Consider the following 19,127-nt stretch of genomic DNA (forward strand, 5'->3'; position numbering starts at 1 on the left):
GTATAATAATAATAATATTAATGATAATAATAATAGTATATAATAACCATTTATATTTACTTTTGGGTGTTTTCTATTTTTACGTTTATGTTTTCTATTGTTATTATTAATATTATTATTTGTAGTAGTATTATTATTAGTGTTATTATTGTATTGAAACTTTAAATATACATTCACAATCTGATCAAGTGTAGTAATAATAATAATAATAATAATAATAATAATAATATAAAGAAAACATCCGAAAATGCATATATTATTCGTTATTATATACTACTATTATTATTAATATTATTACTACACTTGATCAATTTGTGAATGTATATTTTAAGTTTCAATCAAATAATAATAATAAATAATATATGTACTTTTGGATGTTTTCTTTATTATATTATAATTATTATTTGTTGTTGTTGTTGTTGTTGTTATTATTATTATTATTATTATTATTATTATTATTATTATTATTAATTTATTATATAATTGCATTGTAATTAATGTACATACACAAATTAATAAATGCTGGAAGGGCATATTATGAATTAAAATATATTTGCAAATTGGTCAAGTATACAATAATAATAAAAACAAAGTTAGTTTTTTATGTTACAAAAAAAAGCCAAAATGCCCCAAATCTAATAAAAAAAAATAATAATAATAAAATAAAAAAAGAAGACAGTTGATTAAAAAAGCAGAAGCAGAATTTAATCTAATCAGGCAGAAAAGAAAAATGTCTTAATAGATTTTTGTATGTTTAATATTTCAGCACCAAGTATTGCTGTTCTTTTCAATAATGCATAAAGGCCCGATTTTTCTTTTGATTTGCTAAGTGTGTTTATAATTTCCCTGATCATATTTAGCACAGTGTTTTCTTGACTAAATGCACAAAGAGCATGAGGTGGAGGGAAATAACAGATTGCATGAAGTGTTTGCCAGTTCAGTGGTGTGTGTAAGTCTCTATCGTCCACACACAGGTCAGGGGTTGAAAATAAGCAGAAGACACATATTTTCCCACATTTTATGCTTTTAGAAACTAATTAAGTCAATGTTTTGACCTTTTTTTCAAAGTACTTTTGCTCAAAGTGCAAACATTTTGATGCTTGACTGGCTGCTTGGTCTGTTTTAGAAGTATTGTAATGTGAACAGTCTGTATAATGTGAATAATCATATATAGGTATTTGCATATGATATACTAAGACTATTTTAAAGTGGATCTATTATTGAAAAATCTGTCTTATAAGGGGTTTAAACACAGATGTGTGGCATTGGCCAGTAATTAAAACCATCCTGTTATTTTCTTCATTCATTTTCTTTCAGCTAAGTCTCTTATTTATTAGGGCTCACCACAGCGGAATGAATCGCCAACTATTCCAGCATACGTTTTATGCAGCGGATGCCCTTCTAGCTGCAACCCAGTGCTGGGAAACACCCACACACTCACATTCACATGCCAATTTAGTCCATCCAAATCACCTACAGCGCATGCCTTTGGACTGTGGGGGAAACCAGAGCACCCGGAAGAAATCCACGCCAGCAGAGAGTACATGCAAACTCAACACAAATGCCAACTGACCCATCTGGGACTCGAACCAGCAACATTCTTGCTGTGAGCGCACACCACTGAGCCACCGTGCCCAATCCTCCGTTAATTTTCATTTTTCAGTCATCTTCTTTTTAATTCTTCCCACATGCTAAAAATCAAGCGCGCAGACAACCTCATTGCCTGTATTAAAAATACATAAAGCATGCCATCGCTTGTCGGATACACTTGCGCATGTCCTCTGACTTCTGGCAAAAGCTGAAAGCATCTGGTGTTTCAATTTTAAAACCTGCTACAAGAGTAAAGAAATAAACCAGAAGCCACAGACCTCCACATCACGACAAAAATAAAGACTAAACCTCAACTAATGCACGTGAATTGACAGCATCCTCATTGTCTCCCTTTTGCTTTGTTGATGCAAGTACATAGTGTTGTCTTGGCAGAAGGTGTGCTTTGGCTGTGTTTTCGCACCCGTTTTCCAGGTTTCCAAACCACACGCTGTTTTCCCCGTGCGGGCTCACATTCAGATGCTTCGAAAATTCACGACGGACAACTGAATGCGTTTCATTTCCTCTAACACTTCCTTCCCTTTTCTTCTTTTAGCCTTGAAGTGGGTTGGAAAATGCTGCTGTCTATAGTGTGTCAAGTCTCCACCGGAACATTCAGTTTATCAGGCTCATAGATGTCCTTTAAATGTGCTGGAGTTTATTATTATTTGCTTTATAAGACTGATTATGCTTGTTGAGTTTGACTGTGGAGATGTCAGTGCCAAATTTAAACTGCATTAGCTGTGATCTGTTCTGTTTAAACTGATGGGAAGAGGTTTGGTTGCCAGGTCTTGTGTGTTTTATGCAGGTTATAGTGCAGTTCCTATGGGGATTTTGCTTACCAGTGTTATATTAAAATCGTTGAGTTGCTATTATAGTCTTGTATGAATATTTTTAATTGTTTTAAATTTAAATAGGTTTTCTTGAATCTTTGAATATATTCTTAAGGTTTTATTAGTTTTGTTAATGTGTCTATGTAGATCTTATACATTATTATTTTATATATATATATATATATATATATATATATATATATATATATATATATATATATATATATATATATATATATATATATATATATATATATATATATATATATATATATTTTTTTTTTTTTTTTTAGCTATTCTAATGCAGTGTTTCTCAACCACGTTTCTGAAGGACCACCATCTGTGCACATTTACCATGTGTCCTTAACCAAACACACCTGATTTAGATCATCAGCTCATTAGCAGAGACTGAAAGACCTGTAATGGGTGTGACAGACAAAGGAGGCATCCGAAACATGCAGTGCTGGTTGTCCTCCAGGTGGTTGAGAAACACTCTAGTGGATATTGGCCATCCAACTATTCTGATATTCCGATCATTAACAACAGCTATCATCATCATCATCATCATCATCATCATCATCTTATTGTTATTAAAGCTGGACATTTATGACATTTAATACATCACTTTTTCCAAATTTATTGTCATAATATTTATAATCAGAATATGTTGTTGTTGTTGTTTATTATTATTATTATTATTATTATTATTATTATTATTATTTATTAATGTTTTTGTGATTATTATTATTAAAGTATATTGTATTGTTTAATTTATATATTTATCATTATTATTATTATTACAAATATTATTGCAATTTGTTGTCACTGAAATTTTAACCATCAAATACTTTTCATTTATAGCTTTTATACTATTGTTATTTGTAATTAGTATTACTTAATTATTCATTTATAATATTATTATTATTATTATTATGACAGTTGTAAAATTATGTGTTTATTTATTAACTAATGTTTTCTTGTCACTGCAAGATTCTGTCAATCAAATACTTTTAATTTATAGCAGTAGAGACACTTGCATTATTATTATTATTATTATTATTATTATTATTATTATTTATTAGTTTTGTGATTTATTATAAAATATTTTATTGTTTAATTCATCCTATTGTTATTATTATTATTATTAGTAATAGTATTAGTAGTATTTAGTATAATTAATAGTTTTTGTGATTATTATTAATAAATTATTATTTTGTTTAATTTCTCTTATTTATTATTATTATTATTATTTATTAATAGTTTTGTGATTATTATTAATAAATAATGATATTGTTTAATTAAATATTTATTATTATTATTATTTAATAATAGTTTTTGTGATTATTATTATTAATAAATTATTATATTGTTTAATTCATATTATTATTATTTAATTATTATTAATATAATTATTATTATTGTTATTATTATTATTATTATTATTATTATTATTATTACAATAAAGCTGTGAAATTACGTGTTTAGTTATTATTGTTTTCTTCACACTGAAATTCTAGCAATCAAATACTTTTATCAATTACTTTTCATTTATAGCAGTAGAGACGCTTGCATTATTATTATTATTATTATTATTATTATTATTAAATTTCTTCTGCAAAAACCTTTGACTACATTAAAAAGGAATGTTGAACCCGGCTTTATTCAGAGTTCAGCTTGTAGAATATGTGCATATTTATTCTGAAACAGTGGAGTTTGCTGTAGTTCAACTCTTCATCACATTCCTAAACTCACATATTTTGCCCTTAAATTCTAAAAATGAAGTGCTTGCACCATGTGATTCACCACACTATTATGAGTTTGCCCATTCAGTCGTCTCAGTATGGCCTTGTCCTTTCTCTTCGCTGAGGGCCAAGGTTACTTTGCTTTGACTGCTCTGGATTGCGTGACTCTCGTCATCTGACGCACTTCATCATTTCATGCACTTCTCTTTTTTTTTTTCTTCTTCTTGTCGTTGCCTCTGAATGTCTTTCTGCTGACCTGCAAAACTGTATCGAGGGCTGAAAGTCAAGGTTTATCTCAGGAGAGGGAAAAGGGAAGACAGACTGATTTATCTCGCAGAATAACCACCAATATCAACCACCGTATGTTCATGTTCCTCAAAACTGCATGACAGTAAAAACACATACGCTTGTAAAAACAGGAGGTTTAGACATGTTCACCAAGATGAGAAAGTTAGTTCACCCAGAAATAAGAACGCTGTCATTATGCATTTTCACTTTTTTCAAGCCTTTGTATTTTTGTGCGGTTGTTTTTTTCTGTTAAACACAAAAGAAGATAGTTTGAAGAATGTTGGTTGCTATTGACTTTCATAGTATTTTTCCTACTATGAAAGTCAGTGCTTACTGGAAAACTTCCAAATGTCTTCTTTTGCCCACAACAGAACTTATAAAACTTATAAAACTACTCGAAAGTAAGTAAATACTGAGTAAATGTTCATTTTTGGGTGAACAATCGGTTGAAGAGTGCTGTTCTGATTTGTTTTCTATTTCATTATTAACCATATCACCATTATTGAATAATAATGATGTGATAATAAATGAATAATAATGATAATTATTATTGCAATCCATGCAAAAACCACAAGATGTGCACATTTGGTCAAATCGCTTAAAGTTAGTAAACCAGTTGCTTTAATAAATGTTTATATGTGTCTTTGCAAAGTTATCTGTGTGATTATATTCAAGACAGCATTTCAAAAGCTCTTCAATCATGTAAACAGGTTTTTGCTCATAGAAGTCTGGATTGTTTTGTATTTATGTGTGATGCATATTAATTAATCTGTTGTAAAATAAACACAAAACATTTCAGATATAAATGCGAAAAATATGCATTTTGGAACTCAAAGTCATATATTGGAAAAAAATTTGTCATGTATGCAAATCTTGCACACTGAGTCTGATGCATATTAAATAATCCGTTTAGAATATTATTCGGATATGAATGCAAAAAAATGCATATTAATAATTTCGGAATTCATTCTAAATTCAAACGTGTACGCATGCAGAAATTTTGGACTTCATATTTATATCCAAAAAAAATTACCACGTGCACAAACCTTGCACACTGAGTGCATAAACGAAAAACATTTTGGATATGAAGACAAAAAACATGCAAAATAGCAAAACATTTGGAATATGAATACTACAAATACACATACAAAAATCTGGAGCTTCATATCCGAAAAGTTCATCATAGACAAACCTTGCACGCTAAGCTGATGCTTATTAAATAACCTGCTGCAAAAAATGCAAAAAATTTTGGATATGAATATGTAAAATATGCATACAAAAATGTTGAAATTGATATTCACATCTAAAAAATGAATCACGTACATAAACTTTGCAAACTGAGTCCGATGCATATTAATTAACCCATTACAGGAAAAAAACTCAAAATGTTTAGTATACGAGTGCGAAAAATGCACATACAAATACTGCAAAGTTTGTTTATTGGAAAAATTTGTCATGTGCACAAACCTTGCACACTTAATTCGATACTGATGATTAATTAATCTGTTGCAAAACAAAAAAGCAAAGCATTCCTGATATACATACAAAAAATGCATAAGAAAAGTATATGCACAGGAAATTTCAGACTTTGCAGTGTGCGAATGTGCATTAATTCAGCTATAGGACATGTGCATGCACACTTTTGCATTCCACATTGCTGTATGTGGACATAGGAACATACTAAAATGAATGAGCCCTTATTAGACAGCATATGCATGCTACTTAAATCTTGCAATCATCCTGCCAAAGTCTATATTTAATGTTACCAATGTATGCAGCTCTCCACAGGTTTCATAAGCATGCTTGCGTCTCACTCTAAACACCCTGAAAATGTGGCTGCTTTATGTTCAGGAGGCATCTATAAAAAGATCCTGCTTCTGAGTCAGTGTGGGGAAAAAAAATCAATCCGAGTAGGTGGGAATCGATGTTTACAGCATTTCCATTTGGGTCCGGGAATATCCATCTTCTTGGAAACCAAAAAATTCATAAGAAGCTGTGAACTGGAAGGATGTGATGCTTTTTGTTGTAGTTTCTGTTCTGCTTCTCCAGTGCAAACTGTGGCATCAATAATGGTTCAGTGAGTCGCTGACATACAGCATTAATGGAGCATGGTAATCCTGCGCATAATTTGACTTATTTGTAATGTGAGAAGCTGTTGGCTTTCTTGAAGTGTTGCCTGGCAACCCGTTTTACATTTAATATATGGAAAATAATAATAATAATACCAAGAATAAAATCAGTCTGTTCAAATATAATTGAGGTACTTTTTAGTGAGAAATTTGTCCTGTGTATACTTCCTTTATTAGCTTAAAAAAATGGCTAGGATGAATGTGATGAAGTCATCTTACATGTGAAGAAGCAATTAAAGAGACAATCTACTACTCCTGTAAAGTTAAACAGTTTTTTAATCCATTCGGCCAATTTCTGGATCTAACAAGAGCACTTTTAGCTTAGCTTAGCATAGATAATTGAATCAGATTAGACCATTAGCCTCTCACTCGAAAGTTGCCAAAGACATTCAATAATTTTCCTATTTAAAGCTTGACTCTTTTATAGTTATAGTTATGGTTGGAAAGTATAAAAGCTGCTATTTTTTTATAGGCTGATATGGCGAGGAGCAAGAAGGTCGCTGGTTTGAGCCTCGGCTGGGTCAGTTGGGATTTCTAAAGTTTGCATGTTCTCCCTGAGCTTGTGTGGGTTTCCTCCAGGTGCTATGATTTCCCCCACAAGCCCAAATACATGTACTATAGGTGAATAGGGAAAGCTAAAATTGCCCATAGTGTATGTGTGTGACTGCAAGAGTGTATGGGTGCTTTCCTGTGTTAGACTGCAGGCTGGAAGGGCATCCGCTGCTTAAAACATATGCTGGATAAGTTGGATGTGGCGACCTATGATTCATAAAAGGACTCAGCCGAAAAGAAAATGACTGAATGAATTATTGAATTGTTTGGTCATTTTTGTGAGATGCTAATGGTCTAATCCGATTAAAGGATCTATGCTAAGCTAAGCTAAAAGTGCTTCCGTCAGACCTGGAGATTGGCTGAATGTATTCCAAACATGTAAAACTCAAGGTCTAACCCTACACTGTAATGTTTTATATGTTCATTCATTCATTTTCCTTCGTCTTAGTCTCCATTTCAGAGGTCACCACAGTGGAATGAACCACCTGTTATTATGTTACCTTAAATTATTTTATTAATTTCATCAGGTTTAATGGTTTTAAGTTATACTCAAGTTGAGCTTGCTACTTTTAGTCTGTTTGTTTAAAGTTCAGATGATTTAACAAAAAAGATTATGCTGCAAGCAGCATGGTGGCGAGTGGGTAGCACAATCACCTCACAGCAAGAAGGTTGCTGGCTCGAACCCCGGCTGAGTTAGTTGGCATTTCTCTGTGGAGTTTGCATGTTCTGCCCGTGTTCGTGTGAGTTTCTTCCGGGTGCTCCGGTCTTCCCCACAGTCCGAAGACATGTGCTGTAGGTGAATTGGGTAAGCTAAAATCGGCCGCAGTATATGTGTGTGAATGCAAGAGTGTATGGGTGTTTCCCAGTGTTGGATTGCGGTCAGAAGGGCATCGGCTGCGTAAAACATATGCCGGAAAAGTTGGTGGTTCATTCAAAATGAATGAATTATTGATTAATTATTTATCTTTGGTCATTTTTGAGCGATGCTAATGGTCTAATACGATTCAATGATCTATGCTAAGCTAAGCTAAAAGTGCTCCCATTAGACCTGGAAATTGGCTAAATGTATTTAAAACATGTAAAACTCGAGGTCTAACCTTACACTGAAATTATTTTGTTCATTCATTCATTTTCCTTCAACTTAGGCTCTATTTCAGATGTTGCCACAGCAGAATGAACCGCCTGTTATTATGTCTATTCAATCATTCATTTTTTTTTGGCTAAGTCCCTTTATTAATCCAGGGTCGCCACAGCGGAATGAACCGCCAACTTATCCAGCACGTTTTTACACAGCGGATGCCCTTCTAGCTGCAACCCATCTCTGGAAAACTGTATGTTATTTGAACTTTATTTTATTAAGTTGATCAGGTTTCAATGTTTCAATGTTTACTCAAGTAAACCTAAACTTAATATTTTAGTCTGTTTAATTAAAGTTTAGATGATTTAAAAAAAATTAAGCTGCAATAATATTTTTGCAGTCGAGGGGAGGAATATTTATTGTAAAAAATGTTGCCTAGAATCAAAAAAGTAGAGTTTTTTAAACTGAATAATACGAGCATGAATAAAACGAAGTGAAAAGTATATTATAGTTGCGGTAGTAAAATTGGTTTAACTTGGAAACCCGTGGGGGATTTTACCAGGGGAACTGAGATGTTATTGGCATCACTCTTGCTCTTTGGAAATGTTTTTAGACTTCTTCATTTTGTGGAGACAGACTATGTTATGCCACGGACACGTCCATGTTGCATCCATGCACACCAAATCCTGCGCACCACATGCACAGGATTCCGGACGTCCTGTCGAAATACAGCTGTTTTTTATTTATGTGTATGAAAAGCGAGCCGAAAATAGAACAAGGAGCCCATTGAGTGTGTGATCCGCAGCAGCACCTGTGCTTCAGCACTTATAGATGTGGATCTGCTGTAGGCGTCCTGCGTCTGTCAGGCTTCCTCCAGAGCTTAAAGAGCCTATTTACTGTTCACACACCACTGGCACAATGCGTATGGAGAGCCTTTCCTCTTCGCAGCTGTGTGTGTGCATGTGTGTGTGTGTGTGTGTTTATGAAGGCTTTGTAAAGAAACAATCTGGCAACTTACAGACATTAATTTAATGGAGTATGTCAATTATAAGAACCATAACCAACGTCTGTTTTTGTAATTGTTATCAGTTGTATCTGTTGTTTTTTTTTTATTACTTAGATTTAACCCAATAATTCAAACAATGAGAATGTACTGTTATTAAAACTGTATTTATACAATACACTACCTGAGAAAAAATATTGACGTCGATCCCAGTTATAAGAGCAGCAAATAATAACTTGGCTTCTAGTTGATCATTTGGAAAAGTGACAGAAGGTTGATCTGTTGAACTGCATCCCAATCATGACAAATACTGCAGAAGACCTATTGGAACCTGCATGGACCCAAGATTCTCACAGAAGTTTGGTGTAGGAAAATGATTTGGGGTTATGTTCAGTATGGGGGGTGTGAGGGATCTGCAGAGTGAATGGAGACATCAACAGCCTGAGCTATCAAGACATTTGTGCTGCCCATTACATTACAAACCACAGGAGAGGGCAAATTCTTCAGCAGCATAGCGCTCCTCATACTGCCTCCACATCAAAGCTCCTGAAAGCAAAGAAGGTCAAGGTGCTGCAGGATTGGCCAGCCCAGTCACCAGAGATAAACATTATTGAGCATGTCTGGGGTAAGATGAAGGAGGCATTGAAGATGAATCCAAAGAATCTTCAAGTCCTGCAGGAACGCTTTCTATGCCATTCCAGATGACTTTATTAATAAGTGATTTGAGTCATTGCAGAGATGTATGGATGCAGTCCTCTAAGCTCATGGGAGTCATACACAATATTCATTATTTTTCCACTGCAGCATGACTTTATATTTGTTATATATATCTGTGCATTATTTATGTGACAGGACTTTTGTCTAAGCAAAGTCAGACCTTACTGTATAAATTAACAAATTAAAAATCAAGGCATGATCATGTTTTATTTTGGTAAAATAAGCGTAATCTAGAGGCCTTTGCTTTTCATATAAGCCACTTCTGTTGCCAAATGATCAACTAGAAGTCAAGCTATTATTTTTTGTTCCTGAAACTTGGATAGGCAACAAGACTTTTGTCAGCTAGTTTTAGAAAATCTTTTATTTATTTATTTATTTATTTATTTATTTATTTATTTATTTATTTATTTATTTATTTATTTATTTATTTATCTATTTATTTATCTATTTTTTACTTGTTATGAGTGTAAGATAAATTTGTAAGCTACTTAAATTTTAAATTACTATATATATATATATATATATATATATATATATATATATATATATATATATATATATATATATATATATATAGTTATAGTTTTTAATGTTTATTTTCTACCAAATTTCTTTTTAATGCAGAGAAGATTTTTTCAAAACATTTCTAAACATAATAACTTTTATAACTCACTTCTAATAATTGATTTATCTTTGCCATGATGACTGTTACGGTCCCTAACCTAAATATGACTCGTGACCAAAAGACAACGTAACATAATAAACAACGGCCAAAGTGCTCCAGCTAAATTATTTATTAACAAAACATAACCAGCAAAACAATCCAAACTGACAAGAGATGGGGAGCCCAACAACATAATAAAGAACAACCAAACAAACCCAAGGCAGGTTGGAGCTCCCCACTCCAAACAAATATCAAAAGGAAAGCATAAAGGAGAACACAACAATAAAGCAAATTAAAGACTGTGATGACGTGGAGGAATGAGGGGCTGTAGAAGTCCACTTCCGTTTGTTTTAAAGGCCTGACGCCACCAGATTAACCAATAGAAAACTGAAAAGGGAAAAAGACCTACAAGTTCAATTGAAAGTAATTATTAAGAGCAGGAGTGAACGCCACACGCAACAATGACGGTAAATAATATTTGACTAGATATTTTTCAAGAAACATCTATACAGCTTAAAGTGACATTTAAAGGCTTAACTAGGTTAATTAGGTTAACTAGGCAGGTTAGGGTAATTAGGCAAGTTATTGTATAACGATGGTTTGTTCTGTAGACTAATAAAAAAAGATCTTAAAGGGGCTAATAATTTTGTCCTTTAAATGTTTTAAATAATATTTTTTATGTTTATAAATAATAACTGCTTTTATTCAAGCCGAAATAAAACTTTTTTTCCAGAAGAAAAAATATTTTCAGACATACCGTGAAAATTTCCTCATTCTGTTAGACATAATTTGGGAAATATTAAATATAGAAAATAAAATTCAGAGGTGGGCCAATAATTCTGACTTCAACTGTGCATAAATTAGTTTACATATATAGAATTGACTTAAATATTGCAAATGTGGTTTGATTTTTTAACAAGAGCTGTGTGCATAAAGAAATTCATCTTGCTGTTGAATCATTATAGTCACATATGTGCAGTTGTTGATCATTTTCTCTTTACTTTTGTCATTTCTGCATTGTATTTATGTTCATGTATTGTTTAGGATGACAGAGTTTGCAAGTGTGCAAAATTAAGCCAGCACTAATGACTAATGTAAATGTCTGGTTGGCCACAGAGTTCATGCACTGAAGCATTTCCTAGTCAACACTTCGTTGGTATAAATAATATAAGCATGTCATTTGGGATGCACCTATATATTTGTCAATGAACAAGTGACATCCAACATCCGTCATCGGAAACAGGACTCACGACCTGATGGCCTGATGGCAAAAATAACATGTCAGCCGGCACCAGCCTGAAGGTTATGTCATTAGATCTGTGATGTCAGACGGTTCATGTGTGCCAGGCAGGCCATTAAGATGCCACATGAAGACAAAAAAAAAAAAAGTATCAACAACAGGAGCAATTTTCCACTCCGAAAAGCAGATAGAGCAGCGTTTTTATGCAGCGTGAGGAAAACAAATGAAGCCAGTCAGGATTATTTACGGTCTCATTGGCAGGTTTGCACCTTTGTTAAAGTGAGTCTTCTGAGGTTATGAGTGCATTCTGCCGTATAAAAACCTCTCGCTCTCAGATGCCGTTGTTATTATTGTTGCTTATGACCAGAGAAACCGTCGCCACACACATCGACACGTGTGTAAAAATAAGGTAGACATCTTTGACTGTCAGTATTTTTGGAGAAGCTTCGTCTTCCTCCTGTTGCTCAGGCTTGCTTATTCTCACCAATTATTCTGAGCTGCATTTCATACACTGGGAAAGACTGACAGACTGACAGAGTTTATATTTCACTGGAAATGACCTTTGACACTGATGATATCTGTTTTTTTTCTGTTTTTTTTTTCCTGCATTAGACATTATTTGCTGGCCACTCAAAGTGTGAATGGAAGTATTTTATTTGCTTGTCTGTTTCGGTGTTTATTTAAGGATATGTTGTAACTTAAATCATTAAAAGTGACATTTTTAAGAATATCTTTTTTTTTATTGGCAGTTTGACAATGATATTCATCTTATTCTTTCCATACGAGGGGGCGCAGAATCTTCTTGGCTCGAGACATCCGGTCTCATTCACTTCCATTCATTTTTAGACATTAAAAACAGCTTGTTTTGCTGCTTAATGTTGCAAACTGATGTTTTCTTATTTTATTATTCTACTTTGTCTGTATAGTCAAGCAAACACTTGTTTGTAGAGCAAGTAGTTTGCCATTTTTCCTGCAATTTTATTATTCCTAATCATTTCTTCCAACTGAATCAGAAGTTCTAAAACAATCACAGAAACGAGTGCACTTCCGCATTACAAAATAAGGTCAATAGAGTATATTCAACGCAATCTAATCAAACTTTTTGGTTTAGTGGCTAATTTGTATGAATTTGTACGATTTAATATGTACAATTTAGTACGATTTGCTCATCAAAGACCACAGAGGAACGTGTGTGTTGACGAAGTAAAAGCAGAGCAGATAAGGCTTCAATCAGATGTGCTGAGGGTTTCTGGCATGTTGTCCACATGTTCGCATGGACAGAGGAAAGAACAAAGAGAGCAGCTTTACTCATCCTCCATCCGTCTTCATGCCCACATTTGAACGTACTGAGATCAGACTCCAGATCTAGCAGATATTGATTGAGGGTTGCCAAAAAACACATACCATTTCAAATGCACTTTTGTTTTAAAGAGTGCGATAATTATTCCCTGTGCATTTAAAAAACATACACTGTTAGTTCTCTGTATTTTGCTGCAACTTTGTTTTATTTCCTTTTATTTTATTTTGTATTTTATTTTATTTCATTTTATTTTATTGTGTTTTATCTTGTTTTGTTTTATTTTATTTTATTGCATTTTTATTTTATTTTATTTTATTGTATTTTATTTTATTTTATTTTATTTTATTTTATTTTATTTTATTTTATTTTATTTTATTTTATTTTATTTTATTGCATTTTATTTTATTGCATTTTATTTTATTGCATTTTATGTTATTGTTTTACATTAAATTTAATTTTAATTTAATTTAATTTAATTGTGTTTTATTTTATTTTATTTATTTTAATTGGGGTTTTCTTTTATTTTATTTTATTGTGTTTTATAGCATATAATTTTTATTTTATTGCATTTTATTTTATTTAATTGTTTAGCATTTAATTTCTTTTAGTTTATCGCATTTTATTTTATTGTTTTGCATTAAATTTAATTTTTATTTCATTTTTATTGCATTTAGTTTTATTGCATTTAAATTAATTTTATTGCATTTTATTTTATTTTATTGTTTTGCGTTTTATAGCATACTGTTTTTATTTTAGTGCATTTTAATTAATTAAATTGTTTTGCATTTAATTTTATTTAACTTTTTTTAATGTTATTGCATTTTATTTTATTGTTTGCAGTTTATTTTATTTTAGTTTTGCTTGTTTGTTTGTTTATTAAAGGCAAAGTATGTAAGTTTCGTCTCTAGAGGGCGCATATTCACAACAAACATAGGTATATTTCGATGTAGCTGTGGAATCATGGGAGTTGTAGTCAAAATTGTATTGTTTAAAAAAATGCAGTAAAGTTGTAGTTTTCATGAGCACTTACAGCATGTCAAACCTTATTCTCATGATAGTATGAGGCAGAGTAATACTAGAAGCATTTGGGATTATGTAAGTAAAACATTTGAGATAATGTAAGTACGTACTTTATAACACTGTTCTACTGGTAAATATTTTAACATGTCATGCCATTAACTGAGATCAACAGAACGATGCTAATAATAAGTAAAAGACACAAAAATGTAAGATTTTGTTGCATTAAAATATCCCAAAAACCACTTAAATAATGGCATTTTCACAAATATCCCTTAATATTTGTTTACAATAAAATAATGACAAGCATTAAAAACAAAGCCATCAATCCTCATTAAACAATAATAATTCAATGACAGCAGAAAACCAAGCAATCCACCATAATCATTGTCTATTTTACAGCTCTTTTAAGCTAGTCAATCATCCATTTAAGCTTTTTTATTGAGTGAAATTGTGTCTTAAATGATGTGTTAATCATGCGGCCCAATCTAGACACTTGAAATATTGCAGAACAAGACAGAGAAACTCTCAGACTTGAACTTTCCGGCGTGTGTTTAGTATTCAGGACTGGTCAGACCTTGTTTTTGGGATTCAGCCTCTTGCACGGTGGTCTCTCCTGTGACAAAGACACACAGTTTCTTCTTTCAGACCGATGCAAGTAGTTTGACATTGTCCGCAAGACCAACACATGCATGACAGATCTGTTAGCTTTGAGGATTTAGAAACGATTGTAATGTCATGGATGCTCTGTGGAGCATTTTTTTTAATTTATGCGATCTTTAAAGTACTTGAATTTGATTGGCCGAGATGCTTTACTGTGCTGTGGGGTGTTTCACCAGTAGGTGGCGACAAAGTCTTTTAATGAGTGATGCAATAAATAATTTAATTATTTATTCAAGTGTACAACTTAGAAAATTCACCTTTTACACTGCCCTTTTTTTGGGTGAGTCGTTGAATTATTCGCTAATTTGATTCATTTATGATTTGTTTAAAACTTGTTTAGCTGTTCAAGTGAGCCATATGTCAAATTTGATAGGATTTAAGAGAAAACATAAAAAATGTATAAATAAGTAAATAATAAAATGTTCATTATGAATAAAAAAGTACATACTAATGTTAACAGTAATATTAATAATAAAAAAGATTATACTAATGCAGGGCTTTTAGGGTGAGTCACTGAATTGTTCACTCATTCGATTAAATGTAAATAAATTATTGACTTAACTGATTTGTACATAACAATGATTCAGGACAAAACAAGTGAAGCACTGAATCATTCCCTCATGTGTTGTCAGTTCAGATTTTAAAAAGAAAAACATAAAAACGTGAAAATAAATAAATACATATTTATACTTAATAAACAAGTATATGCTAATGCTAATAGTAATATAAATCATGAAAAATATTACGTATGTTAATGCAAGGTTTTTAGAGTGAGTCATTGAATTGTTCGTTGTAATAAATAAAAATTTAGATACTAATGCTTATAGCGTGATGCTAATTAAAAATATATTCTAATGCAATATATACATTTTAAAATAATTTAAATAAATGTCTAAGTGAATAATTATTATCATATTTTAATTAATGTGTTATATATATATACATATATATATATATATATATATATATATATATATATATATATATATATATATATATATATATATATATATATATATATATATATAATTATATACAGGTAATTAAAAAGCTGTTTGTTTGTTTGTTTGTTTGTTTGTTCAGTTGTTTGTTTTCCCAAAGCTTATTCATTTTAGGACAGCATATTTATCTTTGGCATCACAATTTCAATTCTACTTTTAATCTGTTTATTTTCTTACTGTAATACCTAAAATAAACCATTTCTCTTACTCTCATCCTATCCCTTGTGCCTCATTTAATGGTTTATCCAGAACATCCCATCCTTGTAATTTGTATCATATTCTGAAATATGTTATTAAACATGTGACCAAGGTATTAAAGTGTGTGATTTCTGCTTTCACAGCAGCCTGGATGGAACAAATGTAGACATTTTCACTTTGACTGTGAACCTACCACAACACCTTGACTTTCCTTTAGTTTTTCCTTAACAGCTTTACAGACGGTGCACATGCGAAAGCCATAATCAAAGTAGGACATTAATTCCAAGCGAGACTGAATATCACTTTCCAAATTAATGTTTCAGTCTCTGCTGAAAAACACGAGTGACTCAGTTGTAGATGCTCTGTACTCATAGATTTTTCATACAGGAAACAGAGGCAGGCTGCAGCATTGGATTAGTGCAGATTATTAGATTGAAAATTCAGATACAGTCTACAATAGATTTACCAGAGCCCTTCCACCCTCATCATTTGTCTCATGCACACACATTCATGTGTTTAATGCAGACAATACACTGCATGACTGAAGGTTAGGGTTGAATATTTGCATGTTTTGTAATATTATAACTTTCTTATTGTTGCTGGTATAATATATAAGACGTGATGCATTTCTTGCATGTATTTACATGATCTGTATCGTGTGCTGGACTGGCAAAACAAAAAAAGAAAAAGCTTTTAATGATACTTAAAAAAAACATTTAAAATGCAGACAGAATCTGCTGACTTTTTTTTTGCAATTTATATACAGAATTTTGCAAAATATCTGTGCATGTATGAGGAATGATTTAGGGAGTATCTTTACTAAAAACTTAATATGTGAAATAATAAAAAAGAATGCCATTTATAAACTTTTTAAAAATGTTTGCATTGCAAATCTAATTTATCCACTTATTTGGTTAACAAATCAAGTCTCTCATATAATATATCTAATAAAAGACAGAAATATTACTTATTAAACTGTATCGTAAACAAATTAAATGAACATTTTTATATTCATTCATTCATTTATTTTCTTGTCGGCTTAGTCCCTTTATTAATTTGGGATCGCCACAGCGGAATGAACCGCCAACTTATCCAGCACGTTTTTATGCAGCGGATGCCCTTCCAGCCGCAACCCATCTCTGGGAAACATCCACACACACATTCACACACACACTCATACACTACGGACAATTTAGCCTACCCAATTCACCTGTACCGCATGTCTTTGGACTGTGGGGGAAACCAGAGCACCCTGAGGAAACCCACATGAACGCAGGGAGAACCATTTTTATATAAGTCAAAGGAAATTAATCAAAACATCTGCATAAATATACAATAACAAACGTTTACACAAGTTAATAAATGGGCTCAATGTTGGGCTAAAAATCTGTGGATTTCTGTGCACGCAGATTCTGCGAGGGCCTACTAATAAGACATAAATTAAAACACTTGCAATACAAATAGCTAACCTTTAAGAAGAAAAACATAATGACAATTGAGTGAATGCACTTAAAATAAAATATTATAAATGGGTTCACTTGGAATAAACAAATTTAGCATTAATGTTTTTTAATTTAATATTTAAATACAGTTAAAGTCAGCATTATTAGCTCCCCTGTTGCTTTTTTTTATATTTCCCATATTATATTTAACAGAGCAAGGGAATTTTTACAGCATGTCTGATAATGTTGTTTCTTCTGAAGAAAGTCTTATTTGTTTTATTTCGGCTAAAATAAAAGCAGTTATTAATTTTTTAAACACCATTTTAAGGCCAAAATTATTAGCCCCTTTAAGCTAACTTTATTTTTCTACAGTCTACAGAACAAACCATCGTTATACAATAACTTGCCAAATTCCCCTAACCTGTTAACCTAATTAACCTAGTTAAGCCTTTAAATGTCACTTTAAGCTGCATAGAAGTGTCTTGAAAAATATCTAGTCAAATATTATTTACTGTCATCATGGAAAAGATAAAACAAATCAGTTATTAGAAATGAGCTATTAAAACTATAATGTTTAGAAATGTGTCCAAGAAATCTGCTCTCTGTTAAACAGAAATAGGGGAAAAAAATAAACTGGGCCGCTGGAAAGGCATCCGCCGCGTAAAACATATGCTGGATAAGTTGGCGGTTCATTCCGCTGTGGCAACCCCAGATTAATAAAGGGACTAAGGCAAAAAGAAAATGAATGAATGAATGAACGTCCAAAGAGCAGCAAATCAAATAACAAAGCAATAAACAATAAATTATAAGATTAATACAAAGTACAAAAATACAATACAGTACAATACAACACAAGACAATGCAAAACAATACAGTACAGTACAATACAATACAGTACAGTACAATACAATACAGTACAACATAACACAACACTATACAGTACAGTACAATACAGTACAGTAAAGTAAAACAACACTATACCATACAGTACAATACAGTACAATACAATACAATTCAATACAGTACAGTACAACATAACACTATACAGTACAGTATAACACAAGACAAGACAACACAACAAAACACAATAAACATAAAATCTCAGCCCCTTGTTTAGCTATTCCGCGCACGACATATAACTACATTTCCCATCGTACTCCGCTAAATCATCGTGGCCGCGCATTGGTTTTATCTGAGTGCGCGCCTCCGAGGCTTCATCTCGTGCAGAGCAGTTCGCTCGAGCGGTCTGAACAATGACTGCGCGAGAGGATGATGTGAATCCAGAGAAATGCCTGATTTAACAGCAAAACTGCACATTGCGCTCTCTACTACGCTTTTCCCTAAACAAACACCATGAGTATGTGGATTCCTACAGAACACGAGAAATACGGAGTCGGTAAGTTTTGCTGTTTATTTCTTTGCTCGACTGTTACTGTTGAATCAGTGTAACGTTAACGATACGACATAACCGCTATTTCCCTCACTGTGTTTGTTTGTTTTTGTTTATTTGTTTGCTTGTTTTCTATCCCAATGCGAAACCTCCGCGTTTGCTTACATGTTTGTGAAGGAAACAAGTGTTTTCAGCACTTTGCTCGAGTAGTAATTGAGTGTGTGTTGTTTGTACACAGAAATGAGCACATTCGCGGCATGTTGACGCGCTTTCTTCACTGGAT

At 32.2% G+C, this 19,127-nt stretch overlaps 1 protein-coding gene across 10 annotated transcripts in view; it reads left to right on the forward strand.

The window, feature by feature from the left end:
• Nucleotides 1–19,127, forward strand: part of dock4b (dedicator of cytokinesis 4b) — a 191,979-nt gene that overhangs the window by 13,360 nt on the left and 159,492 nt on the right. For 8 of the 10 annotated variants that reach the window (XM_005164996.6, XM_005164998.6, XM_005164997.6 and 5 more), the window contains exon 1: nucleotides 18,698–18,850. The exons of the other annotated variants lie outside the window; for them this stretch is intronic. In XM_005164996.6, coding sequence (XP_005165053.1) covers nucleotides 18,808–18,850 — 43 coding nt within the window. In that variant the 5' untranslated portion in view covers nucleotides 18,698–18,807. Of the gene's footprint in view, nucleotides 1–18,697; nucleotides 18,851–19,127 lie in introns of those variants that run through there. 10 annotated transcript variants of the gene reach the window in all.

Source organism: Danio rerio, chromosome 4 (genome assembly GCF_049306965.1).
Source record: "Danio rerio strain Tuebingen ecotype United States chromosome 4, GRCz12tu, whole genome shotgun sequence".
Classification (NCBI taxonomy): domain Eukaryota; kingdom Metazoa; phylum Chordata; class Actinopteri; order Cypriniformes; family Danionidae; genus Danio; species Danio rerio.